This window comes from Oncorhynchus nerka, linkage group LG2, assembly GCF_034236695.1.
Source record: "Oncorhynchus nerka isolate Pitt River linkage group LG2, Oner_Uvic_2.0, whole genome shotgun sequence".
Taxonomy (NCBI): Eukaryota; Metazoa; Chordata; class Actinopteri; order Salmoniformes; family Salmonidae; genus Oncorhynchus; species Oncorhynchus nerka.
In genome coordinates, this window is record NC_088397.1 from 95,585,136 (window position 1) to 95,598,060 (window position 12,925).

Here is a 12,925-nt window from a genome sequence, read left to right on the forward strand (position 1 = left end):
AGGGATGTGTTCTATAATAACCTGTTAGTGATAACTACATATACAGGGGAGGGATGTGTTCTATAATAACCTGTTAGTTATAACTAGTGGAATATACAGGGGGAGGGATGTGTTCTATAATAACCTGTTAGTTATAACTACATATACAGGGGAGGGATGTGTTCTATAATAACCTGTTAGTTATAACTACATATACAGGGGAGGGATGTGTTCTATAATAACCTGTTAGTTATAACTACATATACAGGGAGGGATGTGTTCTATAATAACCTGTTAGTTATAACTACATATACAGGGGAGGGATGTGTTCTATAATAACCTGTTAGTGGAACTACATATACAGGGGAGGGATGTGTTCTATAATAACCTGTTAGTTATAACTACATATACAGGGGAGGGATGTGTTCTATAATAACCTGTTAGTTATAACTACATATACAGGGGAGGGATGTGTTCTATAATAACCTGTCAGTTATAACTACATATACTGGGGAGGGATGTGTTCTATAATAACCTGTTAGTTATAACTACATATACAGGGGAGGGATGTGTTCTATAATAACCTGTTAGTTATAACTACATATACAGGGGAGGGATGTGTTCTATAATAACCTGTTAGTTATAACTACATATACAGGGGAGGGATGTGTTCTATAATAACCTGTTAGTTATAACTAGTGGAATATACAGGGGAGGGATGTGTTCTATAATAACCTGTTAGTTATAACTACATATACAGGGGAGGGATGTGTTCTACAATAACCTGTTAGTTATAACTACATATACAGGGGAGGGATGTGTTCTACAATAACCTGTTAGTCAGTTATAACTAGTGGAATATACAGGGAAGGGATGTGTTCTATAATAACCTGTTATAACTAGTGGAATATACAGGGGAGGGATGTGTTCTATAATAACATGTTAGTTATAACTACATATACAGGGGAGGGATGTGTTCTATAATAACCTGTTAGTTATAACTACATATACAGGGGAGGGATGTGTTCTATAATAACCTGTTAGTTATAACTACATATACAGGGGGAGGGATGTGTTCTATAATAACCTGTTAGTTATAACTACATATACAGGCGAGGGATGTGTTCTATAATAACCTGTTAGTTATAACTACATATACAGGGGAGGGATGTGTTCTATAATAACCTGTTAGTTATAACTAGTGGAATATACAGGGGAGGGATGTGTTCTATAATAACCTGTTAGTTATAACTAGTGGAATATACAGGGGAGGGATGTGTTCTATAATAACCTGTTAGTTATAACTAGTGGAATATACAGGGGAGGGATGTGTTCTATAATAACATGTTAGTTATAACTACATATACAGGGGAGGGATGTGTTCTATAATAACCTGTTAGTTATAACTACATATACAGGGGAGGGATGTGTTCTATAATAACCTGTTAGTTATAACTACATATACAGGGGAGGGATGTGTTCTATAATAACCTGTTAGTTATAACTACATATACAGGGGAGGGATGTGTTCTATAATAACCTGTTAGTTATAACTACATATACAGGGGAGGGATGTGTTCTATAATAACCTGTTAGTTATAACTAGTGGAATATACAGGGGAGGGATGTGTTCTATAATAACCTGTTAGTGATAACTACATATACAGGGGAGGGATGTGTTCTATAATAACCTGTTAGTTATAACTAGTGGAATATACAGGGGGAGGGATGTGTTCTATAATAACCTGTTAGTTATAACTACATATACAGGGGAGGGATGTGTTCTATAATAACCTGTTAGTGATAACTACATATACAGGGGAGGGATGTGTTCTATAATAACCTGTTAGTTATAACTACATATACAGGGGGAGGGATGTGTTCTATAATAACATGTTAGTTATAACTACATATACAGGGGAGGGATGTGTTCTATAATAACCTGTTAGTTATAACTACATATACAGGGGAGGGATGTGTTCTATAATAACCTGTTAGTTATAACTACATATACAGGGGAGGGATGTGTTCTATAATAACCTGTTAGTTATAACTACATATACAGGGAGGATGTGTTCTATAATAACCTGTTAGTTATAACTACATATACAGGGGAGGATGTGTTCTATAATAACCTGTTAGTTATAACTAGTGGAATATACAGGGGAGGGATGTGTTCTATAATAACCTGTTAGTTATAACTAGTGGAATATACAGGGGAGGGATGTGTTCTATAATAACCTGTTAGTTATAACTAGTGGAATATACAGGGGAGGGATGTGTTCTATAATAACATGTTAGTTATAACTACATATACAGGGGAGGGATGTGTTCTATAATAACCTGTTAGTTATAACTACATATACAGGGGAGGGATGTGTTCTATAATAACCTGTTAGTTATAACTACATATACAGGGGAGGGATGTGTTCTATAATAACCTGTTAGTTATAACTACATATACAGGGGAGGGATGTGTTCTATAATAACCTGTTAGTTATAACTACATATACAGGGGAGGGATGTGTTCTATAATAACCTGTTAGTTATAACTAGTGGAATATACAGGGGAGGGATGTGTTCTATAATAACCTGTTAGTTATAACTAGTGGAATATACAGGGGAGGGATGTGTTCTATAATAACCTGTTAGTTATAACTAGTGGAATATACAGGGGAGGGATGTGTTCTATAATAACATGTTAGTTATAACTACATATACAGGGGAGGGATGTGTTCTATAATAACCTGTTAGTTATAACTACATATACAGGGGAGGGATGTGTTCTATAATAACCTGTTAGTTATAACTACATATACAGGGGGAGGGATGTGTTCTATAATAACCTGTTAGTTATAACTACATATACAGGCGAGGGATGTGTTCTATAATAACCTGTTAGTTATAACTACATATACAGGGGAGGGATGTGTTCTATAATAACCTGTTAGTTATAACTAGTGGAATATACAGGGGAGGGATGTGTTCTATAATAACCTGTTAGTGATAACTACATATACAGGGGAGGGATGTGTTCTATAATAACCTGTTAGTTATAACTAGTGGAATATACAGGGGGAGGGATGTGTTCTATAATAACCTGTTAGTTATAACTACATATACAGGGGAGGGATGTGTTCTATAATAACCTGTTAGTTATAACTACATATACAGGGGAGGGATGTGTTCTATAATAACCTGTTAGTTATAACTACATATACAGGAGAGGGATGTGTTCTATAATAACCTGTTAGTGATAACTACATATACAGGGGAGGGATGTGTTCTATAATAACCTGTTAGTTATAACTACATATACAGGGGAGGGATGTGTTCTATAATAACCTGTTAGTTATAACTACATATACAGGGGAGGGATGTGTTCTATAATAACCTGTCAGTTATAACTACATATACTGGGGAGGGATGTGTTCTATAATAACCTGTTAGTTATAACTACATATACAGGGGAGGGATGTGTTCTATAATAACCTGTTAGTTATAACTACATATACAGGGGAGGGATGTGTTCTATAATAACCTGTTAGTTATAACTACATATACAGGGGAGGGATGTGTTCTATAATAACCTGTTAGTTATAACTACAATATACAGGGAGGGATGTGTTCTATAATAACCTGTTAGTTATAACTACATATACAGGGGAGGGATGTGTTCTACAATAACCTGTTAGTTATAACTACATATACAGGGGAGGGATGTGTTCTACAATAACCTGTTAGTCAGTTATAACTAGTGGAATATACAGGGAAGGGATGTGTTCTATAATAACCTGTTATAACTAGTGGAATATACAGGGGAGGGATGTGTTCTATAATAACCTGTTAGTTATAACTAGTGGAATATACAGGGGAGGGATGTGTTCTATAATAACCTGTCAGTTATAACTAGTGGAATATAGAGGGGGGAGGGATGTGTTCTATAATAACCTGTTAGTTATAACTACATATACAGGGGAGGGATGTGTTCTATAATAACCTGTTAGTTATAACTACATATACAGGGGAGGGATGTGTTCTATAATAACCTGTTAGTTATAACTACATATACAGGGAAGGGATGTGTTCTATAATAACCTGTTAGTTATAACTACATATACAGGGGAGGGATGTGTTCTATAATAACCTGTTAGTTATAACTACATATACAGGGGGAGGGATGTGTTCTATAATAACCTGTTAGTTATAACTAGTGGAATATACAGGGGAGGGATGTGTTCTACAATAACCTGTTAGTTATAACTACATATACAGGGGAGGGATGTGTTCTATAATAACCTGTTAGTTATAACTACATATACAGGGGAGGGATGTGTTCTATAATAACCTGTTAGTTATAACTACATATACAGGGGAGGGATGTGTTCTATAATAACCTGTCAGTTATAACTACATATACAGGGGAGGGATGTGTTCTATAATAACCTGTTAGTTATAACTACATATACAGGGGAGGGATGTGTTCTATAATAACCTGTTAGTTATAACTAGTGGAATATACAGGGGGAGGGATGTGTTCTATAATAACCTGTTAGTTATAACTACATATACAGGGGAGGGATTTGTTCTATAATAACCTGTTAGTTATAACTACATATACAGGGGAGGGATGTGTTCTATAATAACCTGTTAGTTATAACTACATATACAGGGGAGGGATGTGTTCTATAATAACCTGTTAGTTATAACTACATATACAGGGGAGGGATGTGTTCTACAATAACCTGTTAGTTATAACTACATATACAGGGGAGGGATGTGTTCTATAATAACCTGTTAGTTATAACTAGTGGAATATACAGGGGAGGGATGTGTTCTATAATAACCTGTCAGTTATAACTACATATACAGGGGAGGGATGTGTTCTATAATAACCTGTTAGTTATAACTACATATACAGGGGAGGGATGTGTTCTATAATAACCTGTCAGTTATAACTACATATACTGGGGAGGGATGTGTTCTATAATAACCTGTTAGTTATAACTACATATACAGGGGGAGGGATGTGTTCTATAATAACCTGTTAGTTATAACTACATATACTGGGGAGGGAAGTGTACTCATCCCCTCCCGGTAGTGTGGGATGTGATTGGTGATGTTAAGATTGGAACTTTCGTTATTTACCATTTGCTGGCTAGGAGAAACAGCAGATTCCTCAGAGGCCATCCAGGATGCTGGGGCAGAGTGCAGGGGTCATACACGCCCACGGTTACCTGCAACATTAACAAAGCATATTTGACCTAACCTTTAAACCAGGAAGTCTCATTGATGCAAAAATACCGCTTTTCTAAGGGAGACTTTACACAAGAGGATTGTGGATTGTGCCAAGAAACATCCGTGACTTCATAGAGACCTTACCTGAATGAACCAGGAAGTCTCATAGAGACCTTACCTGAGTGAACCAGGAAGTAAAGTGCAAAGGCAAGACATGTAAAAAAGAAAACACCCACACGCACAGTGTAATGTTTATTGTGCCATTAAATCTAGCCACCAATATAGGACATCCTTATCAGCATATTGATAGTCCAGTCTTACTCCACAGTGAGCAAGAGTATGTACAGGTAAAATTAAAATAAAGGAAACATCAGTAAATGAGGGCTCTGGAACCTCTGGTAGGGTGTGGGGTGCATTTTCCTGGCATGAATTAGGTCTACTCATACCCTCAAAGGGCAAGGTAACCTAGCCTGGCTACCCACTCAACCCCTCAAAGGGCATGGTAAACTAGCCTGGCTACCCACTAGGTCTACTCAACCCCTTAGAGGGCATGGTAAACTAGCCTGGCTACCCACTCAACCCCTTAGAGGGCTTGGTAAACTAGCCTGGCTACCCACTCAACCCCTTAGAGGGCAAGGTAAACTAGCCTGGCTACCCACTCAACCCCTTTGAGGGCAAGGTAAACTAGCCTGGCTACCCACTAGGTCTACTCAACCCCTTTGAGGGCAAGGTAAACTAGCCTGGCTACCCACTCAACCCCTTAGAGGGCAAGGTAAACTAGCCTGGCTACCCACTAGGTCTACTCAACCCCTTAGAGAGCATGGTAAACTAGCCTGCCTACCCACTCAACCCCTCAAAGGGCATGGTAAACTAGCCTGGCTACCCACTCAACCCCTCAAAGGGCATGGTAAACTAGCCTGGCTACCCACTAGGTCTACTCAACCCCTTAGAGGGCATGGTAAACTAGCCTGGCTACCCACTCAACCCCTTAGAGAGCATGGTAAACTAGCCTGCCTACCCACTCAACCCCTTAGAGGGCAAGGTAAACTAGCCTGGCTACCCACCCAACCCCTTAGAGGGCATGGTAAACTAGCCTGGCTACCCACTCAACCCCTTAGAGGGCAAGGTAAACTAGCCTGGCAACCCACCCAACCCCTTAGAGGGCATGGTAAACTAGCCTGGCTACCCACTCAACCCCTTAGAGGGCATGGTAAACTAGCCTGGCTACCCACTAGGTCTACTCAACCCCTTAGAGGGCATGGTAAACTAGCCTGCCTACCCACTCAACCCCTTAGAGGGCAAGGTAAACTAGCCTGGCTACCCACTCAACCCCTTAGAGAGCATGGTAAACTAGCCTGCCTACCCACTCAACCCCTTAGAGGGCATGGTAAACTAGCCTGGCTACCCACTCAACCCCTTAGAGGGCATGGTAAACTAGCCTGGCTACCCACTCAACCCCTTAGAGGGCAAGGTAAAATAGCCTGGCTACCCACTCAACCCCTCAAAGGGCAAGGTAAACTAGCCTGGCTACCCACTCAACCCCTTAGAGGGCATGGTAAACTAGCCTGGCTACCCACTCGACCCCTCAAAGGGCATGGTAAACTAGCCTGGCTACCCACTAGGTCTACTCAACCCCTTAGAGGGCATGGTAAACTAGCCTGGCTACCCACTCAACCCCTTAGAGAGCATGGTAAACTAGCCTGCCTACCCACTCAACCCCTTAGAGGGCAAGGTAAACTAGCCTGGCTACCCACCCAACCCCTTAGAGGGCATGGTAAACTAGCCTGGCTACCCACTCAACCCCTTAGAGGGCATGGTAAACTAGCCTGGCTACCCACTCAACCCCTTAGAGGGCAAGGTAAACTAGCCTGGCTACCCACTCAACCCCTCAAAGGGCAAGGTAAACTAGCCTGGCTACTCACTCAACCCCTTAGAGGGCATGGTAAACTAGCCTGGCTACCCACTAGGTCTACTCAACCCATTAGAGGGCATGGTAAACTAGCCTGGCTACCCACTCAACCCCTTAGAGGGCAAGGTAAACTAGCCTGGCTACCCACTCAACCCCTCAAAGGGCAAGGTAAACTAGCCTGGCTACCCACTCAACCCCTTAGAGAGCATGGTAAACTAGCCTGCCTACCCACTCAACCCCTTAGAGGGCAAGGTAAACTAGCCTGGCTACCCACTAGGTCTACTCAACCCCTTAGAGGGCATGGTAAACTAGCCTGGCTACCCACTCAACCCCTTTGAGGGCAAGGTAAACTAGCCTGGCTACCCACTAGGTCTACTCAACCCCTTTGAGGGCAAGGTAAACTAGCCTGGCTACCCACTCAACCCCTTAGAGGGCAAGGTAAACTAGCCTGGCTACCCACTCAACCCCTCAAAGGGCAAGGTAAACTAGCCTGGCTACCCACTCAACCCCTTAGAGAGCATGGTAAACTAGCCTGCCTACCCACTCAACCCCTTTGAGGGCAAGGTAAACTAGCCTGGCTACCCACTAGGTCACTCAACCCCTTGAGGGCATGGTAAACTAGCCTGGCTACCCACTCAACCCCTTAGAGGGCAAGGTAAACTAGCCTGGCTACCCACTAGGTCTACCCAACCCCTTAGAGGGCATGGTAAACAGCCTGGCTACCCACTCAACCCCTCAAAGGGCATGGTAAACTAGCCTGGCTACCCACTCAACCCCTCAAAGGGCATGGTAAACTAGCCTGGCTACCCACTAGGTCTACTCAACCCCTTAGAGGGCATGGTAAACTAGCCTGGCTACCCACTCAACCCCTTAGAGAGCATGGTAAACTAGCCTGCCTACCCACTCAACCCCTTAGAGGGCAAGGTAAACTAGCCTGGCTACCCACCCAACCCCTTAGAGGGCATGGTAAACTAGCCTGGCTACCCACTCAACCCCTTAGAGGGCAAGGTAAACTAGCCTGGCAACCCACCCAACCCCTTAGAGGGCATGGTAAACTAGCCTGGCTACCCACTCAACCCCTTAGAGGGCATGGTAAACTAGCCTGGCTACCCACTAGGTCTACTCAACCCCTTAGAGGGCATGGTAAACTAGCCTGGCTACCCACTCAACCCCTTAGAGGGCAAGGTAAACTAGCCTGGCTACCCACTCAACCCCTTAGAGAGCATGGTAAACTAGCCTGCCTACCCACTCAACCCCTTAGAGGGCATGGTAAACTAGCCTGGCTACCCACTCAACCCCTTAGAGGGCATGGTAAACTAGCCTGGCTACCCACTCAACCCCTTAGAGGGCAAGGTAAAATAGCCTGGCTACCCACTCAACCCCTCAAAGGGCAAGGTAAACTAGCCTGGCTACCCACTCAACCCCTCAAAGGGCATGGTAAACTAGCCTGGCTACCCACTCAACCCCTCAAAGGGCATGGTAAACTAGCCTGGCTACCCACTAGGTCTACTCAACCCCTTAGAGGGCATGGTAAACTAGCCTGGCTACCCACTCAACCCCTTAGAGAGCATGGTAAACTAGCCTGCCTACCCACTCAACCCCTTAGAGGGCAAGGTAAACTAGCCTGGCTACCCACCCAACCCCTTAGAGGGCATGGTAAACTAGCCTGGCTACCCACTCAACCCCTTAGAGGGCAAGGTAAACTAGCCTGGCAACCCACCCAACCCCTTAGAGGGCATGGTAAACTAGCCTGGCTACCCACTCAACCCCTTAGAGGGCATGGTAAACTAGCCTGGCTACCCACTAGGTCTACTCAACCCCTTAGAGGGCATGGTAAACTAGCCTGCCTACCCACTCAACCCCTTAGAGGGCAAGGTAAACTAGCCTGGCTACCCACTCAACCCCTTAGAGAGCATGGTAAACTAGCCTGCCTACCCACTCAACCCCTTAGAGGGCATGGTAAACTAGCCTGGCTACCCACTCAACCCCTTAGAGGGCATGGTAAACTAGCCTGGCTACCCACTCAACCCCTTAGAGGGCAAGGTAAAATAGCCTGGCTACCCACTCAACCCCTCAAAGGGCAAGGTAAACTAGCCTGGCTACCCACTCAACCCCTTAGAGGGCATGGTAAACTAGCCTGGCTACCCACTCAACCCCTCAAAGGGCATGGTAAACTAGCCTGGCTACCCACTAGGTCTACTCAACCCCTTAGAGGGCATGGTAAACTAGCCTGGCTACCCACTCAACCCCTTAGAGGGCATGGTAAACTAGCCTGGCTACCCACTCAACCCCTTAGAGGGCAAGGTAAACTAGCCTGGCTACCCACCCAACCCCTTAGAGGGCATGGTAAACTAGCCTGGCTACCCACTCAACCCCTTAGAGGGCATGGTAAACTAGCCTGGCTACCCACTCAACCCCTTAGAGGGCAAGGTAAACTAGCCTGGCTACCCACTCAACCCCTCAAAGGGCAAGGTAAACTAGCCTGGCTACTCACTCAACCCCTTAGAGGGCATGGTAAACTAGCCTGGCTACCCACTAGGTCTACTCAACCCATTAGAGGGCATGGTAAACTAGCCTGGCTACCCACTCAACCCCTTAGAGGGCAAGGTAAACTAGCCTGGCTACCCACTCAACCCCTCAAAGGGCAAGGTAAACTAGCCTGGCTACCCACTCAACCCCTTAGAGAGCATGGTAAACTAGCCTGCCTACCCACTCAACCCCTTAGAGGGCAAGGTAAACTAGCCTGGCTACCCACTAGGTCTACTCAACCCCTTAGAGGGCATGGTAAACTAGCCTGGCTACCCACTCAACCCCTTTGAGGGCAAGGTAAACTAGCCTGGCTACCCACTAGGTCTACTCAACCCCTTTGAGGGCAAGGTAAACTAGCCTGGCTACCCACTCAACCCCTTAGAGGGCAAGGTAAACTAGCCTGGCTACCCACTAGGTCTACTCAACCCCTTAGAGAGCATGGTAAACTAGCCTGCCTACCCACTCAACCCCTCAAAGGGCATGGTAAACTAGCCTGGCTACCCACTCAACCCCTCAAAGGGCATGGTAAACTAGCCTGGCTACCCACTAGGTCTACTCAACCCCTTAGAGGGCATGGTAAACTAGCCTGGCTACCCACTCAACCCCTTAGAGAGCATGGTAAACTAGCCTGCCTACCCACTCAACCCCTTAGAGGGCAAGGTAAACTAGCCTGGCTACCCACCCAACCCCTTAGAGGGCATGGTAAACTAGCCTGGCTACCCACTCAACCCCTTAGAGGGCAAGGTAAACTAGCCTGGCAACCCACCCAACCCCTTAGAGGGCATGGTAAACTAGCCTGGCTACCCACTCAACCCCTTAGAGGGCATGGTAAACTAGCCTGGCTACCCACTCAACCCCTTAGAGAGCATGGTAAACTAGCCTGCCTACCCACTCAACCCCTTAGAGGGCAAGGTAAACTAGCCTGGCTACCCACCCAACCCCTTAGAGGGCATGGTAAACTAGCCTGGCTACCCACTCAACCCCTTAGAGGGCATGGTAAACTAGCCTGGCTACCCACTCAACCCCTTAGAGGGCAAGGTAAACTAGCCTGGCTACCCACTAGGTCTACTCAACCCCTTTGAGGGCAAGGTAAACTAGCCTGGCTGCCCACTAGGTCTACTCAACCCCTTAGAGGGCATGGTAAACTAGCCTGGCTACCCACTAGGTCTACTCAACCCCTTATAGGGCATGGTAAACTAGCCTGGCTACCCACTCAACCCCTTAGAGGGCAAGGTAAACTAGCCTGGCTACCCACTCAACCCCTCAAAGGGCATGGTAAACTAGCCTGGCTACCCACTAGGTCTACTCAACCCCTTAGAGGGCATGGTAAACTAGCCTGGCTACCCACTAGGTCTACTCAACCCCTTAGAGGGCATGGTAAACTAGCCTGGCTACCCACTCAACCCCTTAGAGAGCATGGTAAACTAGCCTGCCTACCCACTCAACCCCTTAGAGGGCAAGGTAAACTAGCCTGGCTACCCACTAGGTCTACTCAACCCCTTAGAGGGCATGGTAAACTAGCCTGGCTACCCACTCAACCCCTTTGAGGGCAAGGTAAACTAGCCTGGCTACCCACTAGGTCTACTCAACCCCTTTGAGGGCAAGGTAAACTAGCCTGGCTACCCACTCAACCCCTTAGAGGGCAAGGTAAACTAGCCTGGCTACCCACTAGGTCTACTCAACCCCTTAGAGAGCATGGTAAACTAGCCTGCCTACCCACTCAACCCCTCAAAGGGCATGGTAAACTAGCCTGGCTACCCACTCAACCCCTCAAAGGGCATGGTAAACTAGCCTGGCTACCCACTAGGTCTACTCAACCCCTTAGAGGGCATGGTAAACTAGCCTGGCTACCCACTCAACCCCTTAGAGAGCATGGTAAACTAGCCTGCCTACCCACTCAACCCCTTAGAGGGCAAGGTAAACTAGCCTGGCTACCCACCCAACCCCTTAGAGGGCATGGTAAACTAGCCTGGCTACCCACTCAACCCCTTAGAGGGCAAGGTAAACTAGCCTGGCAACCCACCCAACCCCTTAGAGGGCATGGTAAACTAGCCTGGCTACCCACTCAACCCCTTAGAGGGCATGGTAAACTAGCCTGGCTACCCACTAGGTCTACTCAACCCCTTAGAGGGCATGGTAAACTAGCCTGGCTACCCACTCAACCCCTTAGAGAGCATGGTAAACTAGCCTGCCTACCCACTCAACCCCTTAGAGGGCAAGGTAAACTAGCCTGGCTACCCACCAACCCCTTAGAGGGCATGGTAAACTAGCCTGGCTACCCACCCAACCCCTTAGAGGGCAAGGTAAACTAGCCTGGCTACCCACCCAACCCCTTAGAGGGCATGGTAAACTAGCCTGGCTACCCACTCAACCCCTTAGAGGGCATGGTAAACTAGCCTGGCTACCCACTCAACCCCTTAGAGGGCAAGGTAAACTAGCCTGGATACCCACTAGGTCTACTCAACCCCTTTGAGGGCAAGGTAAACTAGCCTGGCTGCCCACTAGGTCTACTCAACCCCTTAGAGGGCATGGTAAACTAGCCTGGCTACCCACTAGGTCTACTCAACCCCTTAGAGGGCATGGTAAACTAGCCTGGCTACCCACTCAACCCCTTAGAGGGCAAGGTAAACTAGCCTGGCTACCCACTCAACCCCTTAGAGGGCAAGGTAAACTAGCCTGGCTACCCACTCAACCCCTCAAAGGGCAAGGTAAACTAGCCTGGATACCCACTCAACCCCTTAGAGGGCATGGTAAACTAGCCTGGCTACCCACTAGGTCTACTCAACCCCTTAGAGGGCATGGTAAACTAGCCTGGCTACCCACTCAACCCCTTAGAGAGCATGGTAAACTAGCCTGCCTACCCACTCAACCCCTTAGAGGGCAAGGTAAACTAGCCTGGCTACCCACCCAACCCCTTAGAGGGCATGGTAAACTAGCCTGGCTACCCACTCAACCCCTTAGAGGGCAAGGTAAACTAGCCTGGCTACCCACCCAACCCCTTAGAGGGCATGGTAAACTAGCCTGGCTACCCACTCAACCCCTTAGAGAGCATGGTAAACTAGCCTGCCTACCCACTCAACCCCTTAGAGGGCAAGGTAAACTAGCCTGGCTACCCACCCAACCCCTTAGAGGGCATGGTAAACTAGCCTGGCTACCCACTCAACCCCTTAGAGGGCATGGTAAACTAGCCTGGCTACCCACTAGGTCTACTCAACCCCTTAGAGGGCATGGTAAACTAGCCTGGCTACCCACTAGGTCTACTCAACCCCT

General features: G+C 46.3%; 1 protein-coding gene across 1 annotated transcript in view; it reads right to left on the reverse strand.

Annotated features, from left to right (window-relative positions):
• The window catches only part of atg7 (ATG7 autophagy related 7 homolog (S. cerevisiae)), a 166,995-nt gene that overhangs the window by 134,747 nt on the left and 19,323 nt on the right, over positions 1-12,925 (reverse strand). The window contains exon 8 of the mRNA XM_065022002.1: positions 5,128-5,216. Coding sequence (XP_064878074.1) covers positions 5,128-5,216 — 89 coding nt within the window. The remainder of the gene's footprint in view (positions 1-5,127; positions 5,217-12,925) is intronic.